Here is a 17,946-nt window from a genome sequence, read left to right as displayed (position 1 = left end):
AATATGCACAAAAGAGAACAAACATGGAAGAAAAAGTTCAAACGCCACAGTAAGATGCAACTATTCTATGAAAATAAATGGCTACATACAGGGGTTAAACAAAATAAGGGAAACACCTTAAAGCGTTTTTTAGCTTTAAGGTGTTTCCCTTATTTTGTCCAACGCCTGTAAGCAACGTTGAATTTATTGAACGAGATCAGATTCTCTTTTAAAATGGTTGAAATGAACACTTAAGTTTTAAAACCTTCAGGATAGAGACACAAAAAACTTTGTGCTGAGCATTTTATGTAGCAAAGACATCACTTTCATGTTGATCTTTAAACTTATTTCTCCAGATTCACCTTAAATATGATCGTTCAGATATAAAATATTGAAATGTGAGTGATCACGATTAAGTATAAAATCTCTTATTTATTTATTTATTTTTAATGGAGTTCCACCCCTAGTATATAATTTAACTAAACATTAAATATAAAAATAGTGGGGGATTGCCAAACACAAAATGTCAAAAAGACAGAAAAACATGAGAATTGTGAAACGTAAACTGAACTGTCAAAATATCAGTTATATTGTTTCATAGTGACTTCATATGAGTCTCTGGGTCACAGCTCTGACCAATCAGGAACTGACAGCATGATGTCAAGCTGTTGAGTAAATCATCACCAGCAACACTGTCAGGAAGTACTGGCACATTGAGATACTCTTGAGGTGGATGTGAACATCTTAAGACTCTGCAGCGGCACCTGCCATCTGCAGCAACTTGAAGATCTTGACTGAGGAAGGCTGGCGGTGTAGCTGAAGGAGGAGAAGACTGAGAGAGCACTTGCCACCATGACATGCTGCTGACACACATCTGCACTGCATCTGCAGACAAAATTCTCCACACAAGAGCAGGCTTTCCATGAAAAGTAGCGGGATTACAGTATGGTACTGAACCTCTGTAATGGTCTACAGCTGAAGGATCACGGAGATGTTCTGATGGAGGGTTCATCACCAGGCGCTCAAAACAGAGCATGGTTGCTGAGGTCAGCGTGTCGAATGTGTAAGACCTGTGGACTTTCTGCATGTAACCATAGGGATTGTTTTTCTGGCACTAAATTCCTGACTCCTGATGTGTCTTCATTAAATGAGATCCAAAACTAATGAGTAAACAGCAGGGGTTCCAGCGTCGGTCCTCGGTGTGTTCTGACTCGGTTTTTAGAGGGAAAATTTCCAGGTGGCATTTAACATTGAGACGGCTTCATCCTCAAAAGCAGCTAGAAGTTGCACCGTGCGTTTTAACCAGCAGGTGGAAACCGAGTCTCACTTTTTGCATCGACGGGCGTCAATGGTCTCGTCAGCCCGTGACTAACACGATCTGAATCCTCCCGGGATGAAAAGGAAGCAAAATGCCAAGGACTTTTTGAGAATAATGGAAAAAGAGGCTAACGTACACTGCCACTGAGGTATATATATATATATATATATATATATATATATATATATATATATATATATATATATATATATATATATATATATATATATATATATATATATATATATCTCAGTAAACATACAGGGGTTGGACAAAATAATGGAAACACCTTAAAGGTGTTTTTGTGTTTTGTCCAACCCCTGTATATAGATAAACAGCATTTATATGGGCGGGTGATTCATTTGACTTTTTTCTTTTTTTTTTCTTTTTTTCGGGGGGGTGTTTTGTTTCATCACAATAACCTACACCTCTCCTCAATTTGAGTGAAAAATAAAAGATAGGTTAACAGTTATAAAGATAAATGGACAGCTACCACTAACATCACAAACAACCAAGATTGTTTTTCAGTGACTTCCTTTATCTGTGAGTCCAAATCACGTTCAAACAGGACACTTAAGTGGTTGAGCAGAACATGAAATCAGAGTGACCTCTGGCACAGATAAAGCCGCTCAGCATGCAGCCACACCTGCACTCATGTGACCGACTCACATGATGGACAAGTGGGTCAACAACTTACGCACACAGTTCTATAGCCCAGCAGGGGTTTAAAGACTGGCACACCATTTGGGTCGTTTCCTATTTGACCGTGAAATGTTCGCAAGTTGACGTCATTGATCATATTCATGCGTATAATGTAAACCAAGATAAAAATAGTACAACACGAGATAATCACATGTATTGGTGTACTGCAACACTAAACAACAGGATTTGGCGAGACAGCGCTACTCCCCGATTCAGAGGGGATTTTGACTTCAAAGCTTCGGTGTGCGTGTGACTATCAAGGTTAAAATGACTGTTCCGCTCTCAGAGGCTTCAGGAGAGTTTCAGAGTCCCATTGTTGAGGCAGACGTTGGAGAAGTAGGAGACAGTCTTTTTGCTTTCATTTCTTTTTCTGCTGAAGCTGAAATTCATCAGCAGAGTGTGTCAGTAGAATGATCTTCTATCAATAGGTATTGATTTACAAACATTGGAGCCTGCAGCCTAATGTCAAAACGTCATGTCCCACTTCAAACCGTGCATAATGACGGCACTTTTCATTACACTGCAGGGAGGCTTTAATGTCAAAAGTGTAATATTTTTAAACCCTGTTACTAGAGGCAAGTCTTCTTCCTACAACAGGGCTGCTTTAGTGGTAAACAAAATCAAATGCGAATTTTAAAATGAAACAGCTGTTGAATGATTTTGTGAGACAACACAAATGAAAAAAAACACTGCTGTATTATCAGTAGCTCATGAAACAGTAGCACCTGACAAAAAAGTAATAATAAAATTAGCTACCAGGTGGAATGGTTTGGCAAAACAATTGCAGATGTACAATGAAAGAAACGCGTTGAATTCAGAGGGGTACAGTAATAGACTTACTTTTCTCCTGTAATAGACTGATGTCTCACAGACAAACCTTTAAGCAATCGCTTTGACTCCTCGACCAAAAGAGATATGTATTTGTCATCGTGGACCGTACTAAAAGCTGCACCACTCAGGTCGCTCCACAACACTCTTAGCGACTAATAATACCACACAGTATCGCACATGTCAAGATACCTTGAGGTGAAGTTGAAAGTCGGTTTTATCTTGGTGCAGATGGTCCAAGTCACTCCATGTGTTCTAGGCGATCCAGACAGAAAGGGTCAGCCCACACAATGCAATCCATATGATGTTGTGGGATGGCTGACTTTAGCCAGTCAGGGTAACGCCGTTCAAGACTTCAACCCTCAAAGCATCTGTCTTCAGGCTGGATTCGGAGTAGGTCGTCTACAGTTCAATGCAACATGTGTCTACTTTGTCATCAACTGCGGATGAAAGAATTCGAAGGATATCAGGAATGAGGGGAATTCAATTGGTGTCTCGGGCATGAAGCAGGTTTCTAGTCAGAATGTCATATTCAGAGCGTTTATTCCAGACATCCTGGAATTCTACAGTTAGGGCTGATGTGGCCGAAAGGTTGATGTTTAGAGTTCAGTTCCTCTCAGTGAGATTGCACTCCATGTGCTGAGTAGATCCAAAATAGTAAGAGTATGATCACATTATTATCATTTCTGTGCGTTTGTGTTTGTGCTCGTGTGTTGTGTTTCGTTCCTTCCTGCGGCACAGTTCCCAAAGTCGCAGGTGGATGGTGATAATCCAGGCGACGTCGCGTGAGGGTGAGGGAGAAGGACAGGTTAGGTAGGTTTCCCACGCTTATATTTCTATCCGTCCAAAGAGGGGAAGCAGCGGATGTCAAACTTCAGTTGGTGTGAAGCGTCAGCTGCAATTACTGCACATTTCCAGACCCCAAAAAATCACTCCAACTATGAATGAAATGTTTGCTGTTTATGTGCTAACATTTTGAATTACTGTGACAATGTTCCTGATGAACTACTTCCGACTGGAAAACTATACAGTATCTGCATTGCATAAATTCATGAATACATTTCAGAGAAAAGTCGAACGATCGGAAATAAGTTTGTCATGCAAAGACTTTCTGTTAAGCCGAAGTTAAAAATGAATCAAATGTGGTGAGACGCTGTAATTACAAGAATCTATGAAAAGGCCATTTTTAATAATGTAACCAGATAGAAACTGTAAGTACTCATCATGGAGGAACGCCTCAGTAAGTGATTGAACCATCTGCTGCTTCACCCGGAGTAAACAAGCGTATCCTTTCAAATGTCACATGCATCAGTTAAGGAGCAGCGTTGAGGCAGATTATCACTAAAAACGTTGAATTTTATTTAATTATGTGTACACCCGCTGCAGAATGGCATTTGCTAGTTTGATTGGCACTTGGCCTTCAGCATCAGAAAATCTGTGCTGTTGTCACATCTTCATTTGCATAATTTCACAGCTTCCAATTAGGAATATGTTGTTTTCTGACCTTCATTTTACCTTCAAACCCTCATGAAACAGGCGGGATGATGAAGAAGTGAAGTCAAATGTCATATAAACCCATCAGCTGGCTGAAGCGTTATTTGCTGCACACAGAAGAGAGCTGTTCACAGCGAAGGGCTGGCACTTGGCTGTGGCTTCTGAAACATCTTCCAGAACTGACACGGATCAGACTGACATATGGTGAATTGAAATGCATTCGTATTAACAGTCTTGGACCTGCCCGGATCTTCCACGACACTTTTAGATTAAATTTTCACATGCTGTCAGACGCTGAGCCGTCCCCTCCACTCACAAGGTGAATGGTTAAACTGAACAGGAGATGCCATTACGTTCACAGTGTTCGTTCAGTTAACTTCAAATCCGTCGGTCCACGACCCGATCAAGCACTTAACAAAAACCCTCAGACGTGACTTCCATTGTGACATAACACCATCTTAAGGAGGAAGGTTTCTTACTAGGTAGCAACCATGGCTTCCAATCCCCATGAGGCTTTAGTCGCTATGGCTAAACATAATAACGTTTTTCGAAATCACTGAAACAAATGGTTGCAGAAGTGGGATGTCTTCAGGAATGCCTCAACTCTTACGCATGTGACCCAAAAAAGGACCAATGCTGCCAAAACATGCTAACAATCAAACAGCCGAGGGCTTTCTAAGTAAGATGCTTAAAAATTCACTTGACATTACACGACCCCCATGTTTGATCCTCAACTGAGTCAGTTTACTTCAGAATACATGTATAACTTGAATCCACTGCCTTCATCCTCTAAATGTATTTGGTGGTGCACATTGTGAACTGTAGAGCGAAGAAGAAACCATTTATAATGAATTCCTGATGTCTGTACTGATATATTCCTCATCTTACCATTCAAAAAGGCACCAGGAGGTATTGTACCATGTCTGATAAAGATCACAGCCACCGCCAAGATTTGTGTCTGTTTCCTCATATTTCCTGCAGACACATTCATATGGGTAGTATTGTTAGAGCTATTTTGCTTTTGAGTCAAAATACAGAAAAATATTGCATCGCGACAAAAGGTAGAAATCTGCTCTCTCACAGTCACAACAAATGTCAGATATAGAGCTGAAAAAGGGCACAGTTGCTGATGAAACAGACAGGTTATTGAACCAATAGTGAAAACAATGCTTGGAGAACCAATGAAGATGAGAGAGTGGAAACAAATGAGTTAAAGTGTTTTGCATCAACCATTCAGAACAATAAACAGACAGTTGTATCATTAAAGTTGACTTTATTCAATAATTTGTGTCAGCATGGCATGGATCAGAGATTGGCAGTTAAATTTCATAAAGGGCCACATTATAAATTATAACTATTGTGAGGGGCCATGATGCCAAAAGAAAGGTGGCGATGACTATTAAATGTGATGGAAAAAAAATATTAAGTAACAAAGACGAAATGAACCATAAAAGGTTCAATGGAAGCAAGGATATTGAGAAGTGTAAATATGGCATGAACCCTATAAAAATCCTTTTACATGACTAGAAATCACAATAAAATTGTGGACCAAACATCGAAGATGAAAAGGCAATTCATTTCAAAATACATTCTGAATTTTCTTTCAAAGAATTTTGAGGAAAATACAAAAATGACAAATGAAAATAAGAAAGAAAAATTGCTGCCTAAAACGGAAACAGGATTAAAAAATGACGACTTATAAGTTGTGTAGTTTTAGGCTGACCACATGAGGGCCACAAAAGCACAGGCAAGGGGCCACATATGGCCCCTGGGCCACACTTTGCCCAGGTCTGGTATAGCTGGTGGTTCACAAAATACAACTAATTGGGTGTCACTGCATTATGAGACAGACCTGCTGTGAGTTATGGTTTAGAGACAGTGGCTCTCAGACAAAGACAGGAAACAGAGTTAAAAGTGGCAGAGTTGAAGATCCTCAGGTTTTCATCGGAAGTGACCAGGAAGGGCAAGATTAGAAGCAAGGTTAATGGTGGCAAAGGTCGGCTCAGACTCGGATGACTTGGAAATGTTAGGAGAGACAGTGGACATGTTGGAGATATTCAATACATTCCCGCAGGTCAGGAATACTTGCAAATGTTCCATTCTCACACATAATCGCACCCATTGCAGCAGTTATGGAAAAGAATTTGAAGTCCTTGGAAACCAGATGCACAATAAACCTCAGAGCCACAGTTCCAATGGGACACAAGGCTTTCAAAACTGCATCACCAACATGGTGAGGGAGTATTCCCTCTGCAGCAGCAGTGTGACCCGGGATAGTGAATTGGTGTTTCCTCAAGGGAAATGAATCACCATTCAGCATCAGTCCTGGTTAGTTTACTCTTTGGAACATGACCTTTGAGAATTCCTGACATTATATTCTGGAAAAGCTGAAGGAGCACATGCAAGTCAATGTGGAATTCTACAATGCCTGACTGCTGATATGTGTTTTGAAGACCCTTGAATGTTCACGAAGCAGCACCTGGTAGCACACACTGACAAGGTCATCTGTTGAGAACACCACTGCTCTGAGTTGACTTGCTATGAGCTTACCATCATGAGGTGCAGTGTTAGGTGACTGTTCATGGTCAGAGCTTTGTTTGGTTCTATTTTTCTTCCTGACAGTGGGTGAAATGCTGGTCAATGTCCTCAATAGTACCAGCATCTTGTATCATGCAGTTCCACCGAGCGGCAAATGGCAGGCGCCACAGCTACTGGCATAATGGTTTCACAGTAGTGTCAGTTCATATTCAGCATATGAGGTTTTGTACACAGTCAATGTCAGGGGTGGCAGGGATTAAGGTGGCACAGCAGAGTCTGTTGTCATCACGGCAGCATCAGGGAATGTAGGAGAAGGTGGGCAAATTGTACCGCCTTCAATGTGAGTTTTCAAAGCAGATGACAGAGCTCCAAAATAGCAGTCCCCTTTCTGACCAAGCAGATTGTCGAGGAAGGTGTTGCTCCCATCTTCAGCGTGACATGCACCCAAATACAGGTATTCTCTGTTTAGTGCAGTAGTTCTCAAACAGTGGGGTGGGCCCCCCTGGGGGGGTCGCGGAGCAATGCCGGGGGGGGCGCATGTGACCTTGGGTAACATACTTTTTTGCAACACTAGAATAAAGTGTAACTGCACTTCCAGTTTTGGAAATTTCAGTTTCATTCGCCACATGTCATCATTCCCTGAAGTTGGAGTGTTTGCCCACCACCTCGCGAAACAGATTTCAGGTCAGTTGGATTTCATTGGACGTGCCCACTATCAATGTACTGAATTACAAAACACGTGTTAATTTCCAGACAATCAATGCTTTAAGTAATAGGTTACACTACTTTTAGATACATCTGCAACGAAACCATAAACACATCACACCTTTTGCCACAACGCAACAAACAATGAAAAGCAAAATTTTTGGTGACGCCTATCTGCAATTTGAAAGAGAACATTGAATGGTCTTTATTTCTGAAGCATGTTCAAAGTAGCACTGCAACAGCATCTGTCTGAACAAGGCGTCACAGCAGATGTTTTCCCAAATTCTGTGTTTGTTTAATCTTGCACTTATCATTATTATCTTTATCTTGTGAGAACCATTATTTATTCATTTTTAATTTTTTTTATTTACTTTTTGCACTTAGTTCAGTGCTAAATACAGTGTTCTTTAAATTATAAACAACTAAAATTCAACAGAAGTCAAATTAAATTTATTGCGGTGAGAATTTAGACAATACCTTTTCTCCTCAATACTGTACCATACACTATGTCAATCATATTAAACTCTGTCAATAACAACCTTAAATTAGTTATTTAAGCTGTAAGACTATTTCTCTTTTAGACAACTGCAGCATAGTCCTTCTTCTCTTTGTTTCTCTCACACACACTGTGTCCTAAATTGGGAACTAATTCAAGTGATTCCGACATGCAGAACATAGCTTGAGAAAAGAGGAAGGCGACCATTGAGTTTCATGGTTGTGATAAATGAGGACAGATGCGTATTGGTGTGAGGAACGGTCCACAAGATAGGTTCAGGTGGATGAGACTTCATGGGAAGTGATGGGATGTATGCCTTGTATTTTCAATTGTTGTGGAGTGAATTTCCAGATGTAGCAAAGGTGGAAAGGATAGAAACAGTGTGAAGCAATGGAAGCTCTTTCACTCTCACAGTGAAAGAGCTGGAGAGTCAGACTCTCAATCGAAGATGGTCCTATCAAAGTTGGTAGTGAGCTAGTTTTCCCAGAGTTGTACTGTTCACAAGTGGGGGAAGGATGACGTATGAGATTGAAAGATGGGCAACAGCTGGAAGTGGTAATGGCAAAAACAAGATTGGCCGACTGACTGAAATGACTGTTCTCTGCTGAGTGTCAGTATTCAGGCTAAGAGATGAAGGCCATCAGGGAGAGGTTGTAGATCCGTTTCTCATCACTGAGAGAAGGTGGTTTGGGCAGCTCCAGCTGTCAGTTGGAAACTACTGGTGAGTGAAATGTGGGATTTGACTGCCTCCCCAGCGACCTGACCTCTGATCAGCACGAGAAAATGGAAGATGGATTGATAGTGGAGAGGTTCACTCTGAAAATGACTCTGCTCTTGAGAAGAAGGAGGTGCAACCCGTGCACCTGTTCTGTAAGGCTGTATAATAGTTTAACTGAAGAAATCTTTCACCACATACCACAGCTTTTGATATTTACAATTCCTACTATAACTACTCTGCCATTACTGTTATTATTTTTATCAAAACACAATGCGATTGCAAACTCCAATAGTTTGCTACCTGTTTCGTTGTGGACGGCGTTTAGTTTCTGACTCGTTCCTCCTTTGACCCGAGTGTTTCCGTTCTTGTCGTTCGTCGTTCTCAACAGCACAACCGTACGAATATTTGCCCCGAGCTTCTCTCCGACGGGAATCAAAAATGTAAAAAACAAACTGAAGCTTGTGCCGTGTAACTTGATTCGTCTTCTTTATTGAAAGTAACAAACTTCATGGTCTCAGGAACATCCAGAAATCCAATAGTTTACGGTCAAAAACCTACATGCTCATGCCGTTCTATAATAATCCAACGTACCATCACTCCAATGAACCTTGCGCATGCGCTGTTTACCCCAAAAGACAATAACCCATATATATATATATATATATATATATATATATATATATATATATATATATATATATATATATATATATATATATATACATATATATATATATAAAGTAACAGTAACTAAACACTTTGACTCTTACACACAATCATAGCTCAACAGTCACCTGGGCATCTCTTCTTCAGTCAGGATTACTTGTTTTTTTCTTAGTATTGCAAGTGTTCTCTCCCCACAATTCTCCACTCAATAACATCAAGTGCTTCAAGTAAGCTATTGTAACACCTCTGCTTTATCAGTTGCTGATTTGATATATTGTATGTTTGCGTTCCTCTGGCAGCTCTGATCCATGTTGGGAAAGCTCCTCATAGCAACAACCCCATAACAAAACGGAGTAGACAGCTGATGATAAGCAGCTGCTAACTTGTCTTGGGTTTGAGGAGGCGTTTCATCCTCCTAAGAGGATAAAAGGGTGACACGGCAGCACAAACAGCTGGGATCAGGGGTGCTGTCTGAGCAACAGGGAATGAAGCAGGACAGCCGCTTGACACATTCAGAATGGTTTGATGGTTTGATTTGACAAGGACAGGAATCATGTCAGGGCTAGTCCACTGCATCATGACGTAACGTGTCGTCTTCTTCTGCGCTATCTGATGAATGTGTTCCAAAGTGCATTGTCTTTACCTCGCCCAGGAGAAACCTAATGACACAGACACATATCTAATACACTTATTTGGAAAAGTGTATTAGAGATCTTTTGAAGAAAGAACACGGGCTTTTGAATGTTTGGCTTGTCGTTGATTTTCTCCTACTTGATCTTGTTAGACACCTCACGTAATATTGTCCCATATTTGTTAGTCCACTTGGAAAGCCCAATTCTGACTAGAGCCTTGTTGCTGTCCACAAGCCCCCATAGAAGAATTTTGTCAAAAAGGCAACAGACTGCAAAGCTGTTCCAATTTTGCCCTGGCATTTACCTTTTGTCCTCGACTCTGGCATGAAAAGCAGAACACAGTCAGAAGGTTCTAGTCACCTCTTTTTAAAATATATACAGAATATCTGGAATTTCTTCAATTTTAGAATGAAATCAAAGCCTGAGGGTACACCTTCACAAAACAATAAATAGGCCAAAGTTACCTAATTTATTTCATTATTATAAATATTAAAGGTTATTTCATTGATGACATTTATGAGGGGTTTCCAGTCTTTCCAGGCTCCAGCCTTTGAGCAGGGTGAGAGTTATTTTAGAGAGTAATTTAAAAAACCACAAAAAAATCAATGTGAGAATGACGTTTCCAAGGAGTAGATATTTTTAGGAGTGATGACCAAGAAAATCACAAATTGTTGGTTTGTCTTCTGTAACCTGCCAGCCACCCTGTGTCCCATCTGCTATGATATCAACGCACACTTGAGGCCAAACTCACTTCTGTCAATAATCTACAGGACAAATAAATAAGGCACAAAACTACAAATACAGTCCTTCCATCCTTAACCGAGGACTTAACGCCTGCCACCTCCTGAAGTCCCCTTGTTGTCATTTCTGAGCTGCCAATCAGTACGTATCTCTTCTTGGCCAATGGCTGCAGAGTAGGTTGGGTGTGTTGTGTTGGAGTTTAACCTTTGGACCTCTCAGATACAACAGCAGACTTTAGGAAGAAAGACAAAGCTTCAATACCTCTTGGGATATTTTGGATAAAGCATCTCGGGCTTCCAGAGAGGAAGAATGGAGAACTACCCAGATCAGGTAAATACAGCTATCATTCATATATTTGTTCACTGAAGGTTTCACATTGTTGATCACGTCACTTGATATCGACATCAGAGCAAAGTTCTTGACAGATGTCACTATGGATTATGGGGGTGGGGAGGGAAGAAATGATCTTTATTGCTATTGAACAAAATTGTAAAGAACTAGAAAGTTTAGTGGACCAAGACGTTATCGAAATTTCAAGAGATAAACAGCAGTAGTCCCCAGCTGTCGCTCCGCTCCGATTAACTTCCTATAGGACACACTATGTAGATTTGTAATTGTGTGTCATGGTTTCATTCCAGAGCTCGGATTGCACCGAGCTGCTTGACTGGCTGCTCGATCAAGACCATGTAATCCCACAGCATGAAGAAACAGGACACAGCGGAACCCACTGTAGTTGGCCAGTCCAGAACCCAAATGTGAGTATAACTGTAACCTGAACCGTCTACAAAAACATGACTCATTTGAGCGTTTTTGTTCACTCATACATGAATCCTCCTCTGCGCAACTAATGGAAACACTCTCCACACAGATGATGCTGCCACCTCAACAGGCCAATGACCGTTTTCTCAAAGCTCTTCTGAACGCCACCGATACAGTATCTGGCTCTCCTCTCTGGTCTCCTTCTCCCAGTGACAGCGGTATCAGCGAGGACCATGCCTCAGACCATATGGACAGCCCTCAAAGGTCAGAAAGTCCACCTGATGGAGCGCAATGCGACAGTCAGAGAGCAGACACCAAGACGACGTTGGAGGGGAACTTTCCAGCTGGACTCCGTGAGTGACACTTATGAAAATGAAACTAGTTTAGCCAAGGGAGTGACCTTGCTCCTATTAAATTCCAAATAGATTTTTATATGTCTAAGTATAAAAATATATTTTTTATTATATTATTAGTATTTATAATTAAAAAAATATTGAGACAGGCGTGACATGCAAAGAAATCCAACTTTTCAAATCACGGCTCAGTTACTTTTGCGTTATTTTGTATGATGCCTGAAGAGGTTACTGATGTGATGGATTTAAAAATGCCATTGTTTTGTTTCCATTAAATTATTTGGACACAAGGTTCGCACACCTGTAAAGAGCTTTTTTCACTCTGTATGAAATGAATAATAAAACACAAAAAAATGCTAACCAAAGAGCAAGGAGATCAATGAATAATGAATGATTCCAAGAATGCTTTGTTGATCCCAAGATGGGAAATTGTAGTTTAGCAGCAGCAAAGAGAAAAATAATCTAACCATATGCAAGGAACCGAGACAAGGAGAATCCTGGTGCTGTGTCTGTGGGAAAGCAGGAGGGCTTGCACAATGAGATTACATTTCAACAACTTATTAATACACAAAAAATACAGCCAAAGACAGACCGAGAGGAGCACCACCTAGAGAAAAACATGGGAACAGAACCAGGGGAGTAAAACCTCTGAAGAGGAGCTGTGGTGGCCAATAACACACACAAATTAAATAAAGAAAACGGTACATACACGGCGGTCAACACACATTCATGGAGAATAAGCTCCAGCTCACCAATGCACGAGGTGGTCACGGTGGCTTTTTATACGTTCTCATTACAAGACTTCAAGGGAAAAAGTAGTCATAGGTCTCAGAAATCTCAATATGACTTGTCATTTTGCCAGTAAAGTAAAGTTAACTTTTCGCCTGAGTGGCACTTTGTAGCACCCTTTAATTCCATTTAAACTTGTATGAACAAGGGCTTGTTGTATAGCAAGCATTAAAGGTTTCTATAATCCAGAATGGCACTGGTTCCAGAACCAGAACCCTGCCAGTGTGACAGGCCTCTGTGCTTGCCTCCTGGCTCTGTCACAGACTCGGCGGAAACTAGTCGTGCGTCACATGTTATGACCTTGGCCAAGTAAATAAATACATTCACATTCCATAGTTTCGTTTTAATTAAATATGGTCTTTCAACTGCATGTGTGTGATATTTACTTATTTGTGTTTGATTGTGTACAGATGGCTGGAACCCAACTCTTCCCCCGGGAAGGACAGACATGTCACACTATCCTTCAAATCTGCCCAAGACTTACATGTCGTCTGGCTTCCCACTGACTGTCAAAGATCTGCTGCTGTCTGGCACTGCAGAGTCGGTAAGTACACCGCTTCTGTTGGAGGGTTTGAGGGGTGGGCTGAAGCAGGCGAAATCATGGTTTCAAGCCTTTGGAACTCCACATGAAAGCCATTCTTTTCAGCCATTCTGCAGATTTTTGCTTACCACGAGACTGCTGAATATGCAACAACACCACTCTTTGCTGTATTTTACAGAAGCAGAAAGGAAACTCGCTGAGAGATTTTTTTTACAGCCCCTAAAAAAACTTTGCAATTTCCAAACAAAGGATTGAAGCTGTGCGAGATTATTAGGTTGCTGTGTGCACCGAGTGAGACGCCTTGTTTTCAGCGAGGCAACCAAAGATGGCTTTGAATAAAAGATGACGCAGAGAAACCAGAGAACTCCTGGTATTGATCAAATCTTTGCAGCCCACCTCAAAAAGCTGAACAACAGTGGCAGAATACAGCTTTGACTGAGCACACTGGAAGTACATTTACACTGCTGGCTTAGAGGCGATGATTGTAATAAACACCTGGCAGTATCTCTTAAATATTCTTATCATTACAGCCCCTGCTGCCATCCCAAAACTCCATTCAGGAACTCATTCTGAATGAAGACGAGAAGAAGCTACTGGCAAAGGAAGGAGTGACTCTGCCAAACCAACTGCCTCTAACAAAGGTATAATTGCATAGACAGTATTGGCAATACACTATTTAATATAATATAATAATATATAATAATATAATATATATATATATTTCTTCATGAATTTTTATTTTCCTTGATTTTGCTGAATTGTCATTCACTGTCTTTCAAAGAATGAAGAGCGGATTCTGAAGAAAATCCGTAGGAAGATTCGAAATAAGCAGTCTGCCCAGGAGAGCCGTAAGAAGAAAAAGGAATACATCGATGGACTGGAGGGCAGGTAGCAGTCGGCACCTGCGATGTGGTTGCTTTGGCATTGTTGCCATACCATCACATTGCTTCTTATTTATAAAGAAAATCCCGCACATAGTATCAGTTGCTGTTTTTTTACTCTATCCCTTGATGTCATGATTGGACTTCACAAATCACACACCTTTCTATGAGTCAATGTCGCAGTAATATTGAGTACTTCAACGAAATGTTATGCCGCAGGAGTAAGCATGCGTTGCACAGATAGCAAAAAATAAACAGAGCTATGTACAGTAGATGCTGTCAGCTGGCCTACAGTAGCTCTATATATAGGCTCATTGGAAGTGGCTTCAACCCAACGCTAGAGAATCACTGGAGCCGTGTTTTATTTGAGGTGATTTCTTGAAACTGTTTAGTAGCACTTGCTATATGCTATAATGTCATATTTTCTTGTGAGTTTTTGGCAGCACACCTAAGCGAAACATTGGGTGTGTTACCTGAAATCCAACAAGGTGTTTCAAAACAAATTCCTGTTGGCAACAGCTTATTCCCTGAACTGCCTCTCTCACTCCCTGTGTAGAATGGCTGCATGCAGTGCACATAACCAGGAGCTGCAGCGGAAGGTTTCCCAGCTGGAAAAATGTAACATGTAAGAAAACTACAATTATTTCCTTCTCTTTGTATTTATCTTCATGACAGCAATGTTTTAAATTGGTTCTGACTATTCTTTATGGGAGAGATTCAACAAATAAGGAGCAAAGCCTCTGAAACTACAAGCATGACGTGGATCATTACCATGTTTGATGTTCATTGGCCACCTTCTTTATTCATGACACAATGGCAGTGATGAAGCTTCCGTCATTCCCTGTAGCTTAATTACAATCATTTAAAACTTCTCACGCGCGTGGTGATGTTTGAAATATTCATATGTGATTCAGATTCAGACCATTCATCGGTTTGTACAATTTGTTCGTGGCATTAAGGCTCCTGTCAATCTGAGGAAATAACATACATTAAAATGTCTGTGGGAAACACTTTGGGCAGTAAGACCTTCAGCCAATGAATAACCATGTATTTGTTGATCTCTCCACGGCTTATTCACATATTCAGGTCACCATTTAGTATTGTATCTGGTGAGCTGCATCTGACCTTCGCTTTCCATTTGTAATTTGCAGTTCACTGATGGAACAGTTGCGCCGGCTTCAAGCTTTGGTTATGAATACGTCCAACAAGCCCGCTCAAACCAGAACATGTATAATGGTGCGTATGTGTGTGTGTGCATAAGCGTGTGCTTCTCCTGGAGTAATTCATAGAGTGCAAAGCACAAAGGACACAATACGTCCAACTACAATGGCAAGAGTTCAATTGAGCAGAATTTGAACTTTTTCTTTGATCACCCGAGTCAAAGACTGGAGGCACAGAGAAAAAAGATGAACGTTACTTTAGCAAGAATAAGTACAATCCAAGAATACCAGGAGCTGTGCATGAAAAGATACGGGCTTCTTTTGAACATTACCTTCTCTGTGTGCTCTGCTTTCTCCATCTATTCAAGTCATCTTCCAGAAAAATTAACTTCAGCCTCCTTTCCTCTCTCAGGTTCTGATGCTGTCCTTCTCCCTTATCCTGTTCCCAAACCTAAAATCCTTCTCCAGCTCCACGGTCAACCAAGGAGACTTTGCCCCGGTCAGAAGTGAGTAAATGTTGCTGCAGGAGCAAAACTTCTCATAAATAATCCAGGTCATCTCTGAAATTGCCTGAGACGCTAAAGCAGACCGTCATTCAGAAAGACTCTGTACTGCAGCAACTCAGATTATATTTGGTCCAGGTGGGCATCAGTTGGACACACAAGCAAATCACAAATCAACAGTTTAAAAAAAACATCCACGACAGCAGCACTAAGAACTAAACATACAGCCTAAGCAACATTAGGGTCGACACATGTTGCATATGCCATTATTTTGTACCCAGTGGAATTACGAATATCTGCAAGAGTATAAACGATGTGGTCCGTCTTGATCTGGAGAGCTCTTAGGAAGTAACTCCGTAATGCCATCTTGAAAGCACAAGGTCATTTCGAAGTATTTTCAGCCAGCTCCAACCTGTCATTCAGTCTTGTTGGCCAGCGGTCAGGAAGAGCTAGTGGACTATATGTCAGTCCAGAACCAGATGATCAGAGTAGTACACCGTCGCAAACAGATCATGTAAGGTACCTGTATGGATCATTCAAGTGAAGGATGAAAACACGCTCACAGGTGCGAGCCGTTAGTTTGTGAGTCGCTCTCTATCTTCGAGTCCACTCGTGACAGAGGAGATATTACTAAGTAATAGTATTCTTCTTTCATGAGGTGCAAGATGAGAGGCTTGTCATAATACTGACAACAAACAAGTAAGACAGAGCGATGTATATATACATATATATATATATATATATATATATATATATATACACACACACACACACACACGCACAACTATGTTGTTATTACATTATATTACTTATTTATTTTCTTATGTGGAATACTGTATCTTAGTAGAACTTGTTGAATATAAAATATTCATTTTGTGTGGCGCAAGTCAATACATTTCAGGGGGACCTTTGCACTATAACACACAAATGTGACCTTAAAAAAATTGTAGTTGTAAATCTCCTGCTCATGGGCTTCATGGAACAGCCACAGCCACACATTTTTATACGTGCACTGAAGACTCCTGCTAGCTCAATCATAGCCCTTTATTGAATTCAAATGAATATTGACTGGTTGCGCTCTGTGCTAATGAGCAATCATATGCCCCCAAATCGTTCAAGTTATGTTTCCTCTTGTGCTACACAGTCCAGTCACGATCCCTGCAGAATCTTCAGGCCTCCCGTGTGGTGCATGTCAGTGACCCAGCATTCTCCACCGAGGATGAATCTCAGCATGTGGAGCAGCAATTTCCAGCAGATCCAGGATTGAGGGATATTACTGCCCTGATGAGGCAGCTAAAGGTGAATGAAAAACCAGAAACTGTGACTGGAAACTGCACCCATGAAGAACGCATCAGCCACTTCCATGTTGACCCAATTACTGGTCACATCGCCACAGTCACCCTGGATCCCACCCACTCTGCACGTCTGCGCCCGCATGCTGACGACATGTAAAGAAGAGCGGACATTTGCTCTGCATGTGGCTTCTAAATTTGATTGAATGTTTGAGTAGAGAATTACCTATGGCTGATTATGTCGAAAATTGGGATTTAATCATCTCTACCTGCCATTGAAAGTGCACTACTTCTACATTTTTGTATACTATTGTATGAATTTGAAGCAGAATTGACTGTCAAGTGTGACAATGAAAGTTTTATAAATGTGTTGCTTGTCTCGTATTTTTGATCTTTATTTGTACTGCTTCAGGTTAAATGAACGTTTTCTAACGCTGAATTTTCTTTTTTGTAAATAAAAACCAACTATTGCCGCAAAATAAATGCACTGGACACTGATAAAGTGGTAAAGGGGTCTGATCATGCTTTTACTTGTCTTAAGAGTTATCTAATATATACAGTAGTGTTGTAGTCAAGACCACACCGACCAAGACCAAAACATTATCGAGACTGGAGCACATCGAGGCCGAGACAAGACCAAGATATATGGAGATCAAGTCCAAGACGAGACCAAGATATTTGGAGATCAAGACCAAAACAGTAAATACTGTATAGTCTCAAACTCATCCACAAATGAGCCCCAGTGTGCCGCAATGGTAAACATTGGTTAACCAACCAATCGGGCGTCAGCTGAAACAAGCAGCACCAGTCTGACAATGAACAGTCTTCAGACACCTTATTGGTGTTTGGGT

General features: G+C 40.8%; 1 protein-coding gene across 1 annotated transcript; it reads left to right on the top strand.

The window, feature by feature from the left end:
- The first annotated feature begins 11,126 nt into the window (after window positions 1-11,126).
- On the top strand, window positions 11,127-17,255 carry creb3l3a (cAMP responsive element binding protein 3-like 3a). Its single transcript, XM_053853168.1, has 10 exons — window positions 11,127-11,147; window positions 11,456-11,572; window positions 11,686-11,929; window positions 13,129-13,262; window positions 13,790-13,900; window positions 14,041-14,147; window positions 14,697-14,765; window positions 15,292-15,376; window positions 15,713-15,806; window positions 16,948-17,255. Exons 1-10 carry the CDS (start codon window positions 11,127-11,129, stop codon window positions 17,253-17,255), a joined length of 1,290 nt encoding a protein of 429 aa, XP_053709143.1.
- Window positions 17,256-17,946: the final 691 nt, after the last annotated feature.

This window comes from Synchiropus splendidus, chromosome 1 (assembly GCF_027744825.2).
Source record: "Synchiropus splendidus isolate RoL2022-P1 chromosome 1, RoL_Sspl_1.0, whole genome shotgun sequence".
In the NCBI taxonomy this organism is placed as follows: Eukaryota; Metazoa; Chordata; class Actinopteri; order Syngnathiformes; family Callionymidae; genus Synchiropus; species Synchiropus splendidus.
This window is presented reverse-complemented; position numbering and strand designations above follow the sequence as displayed.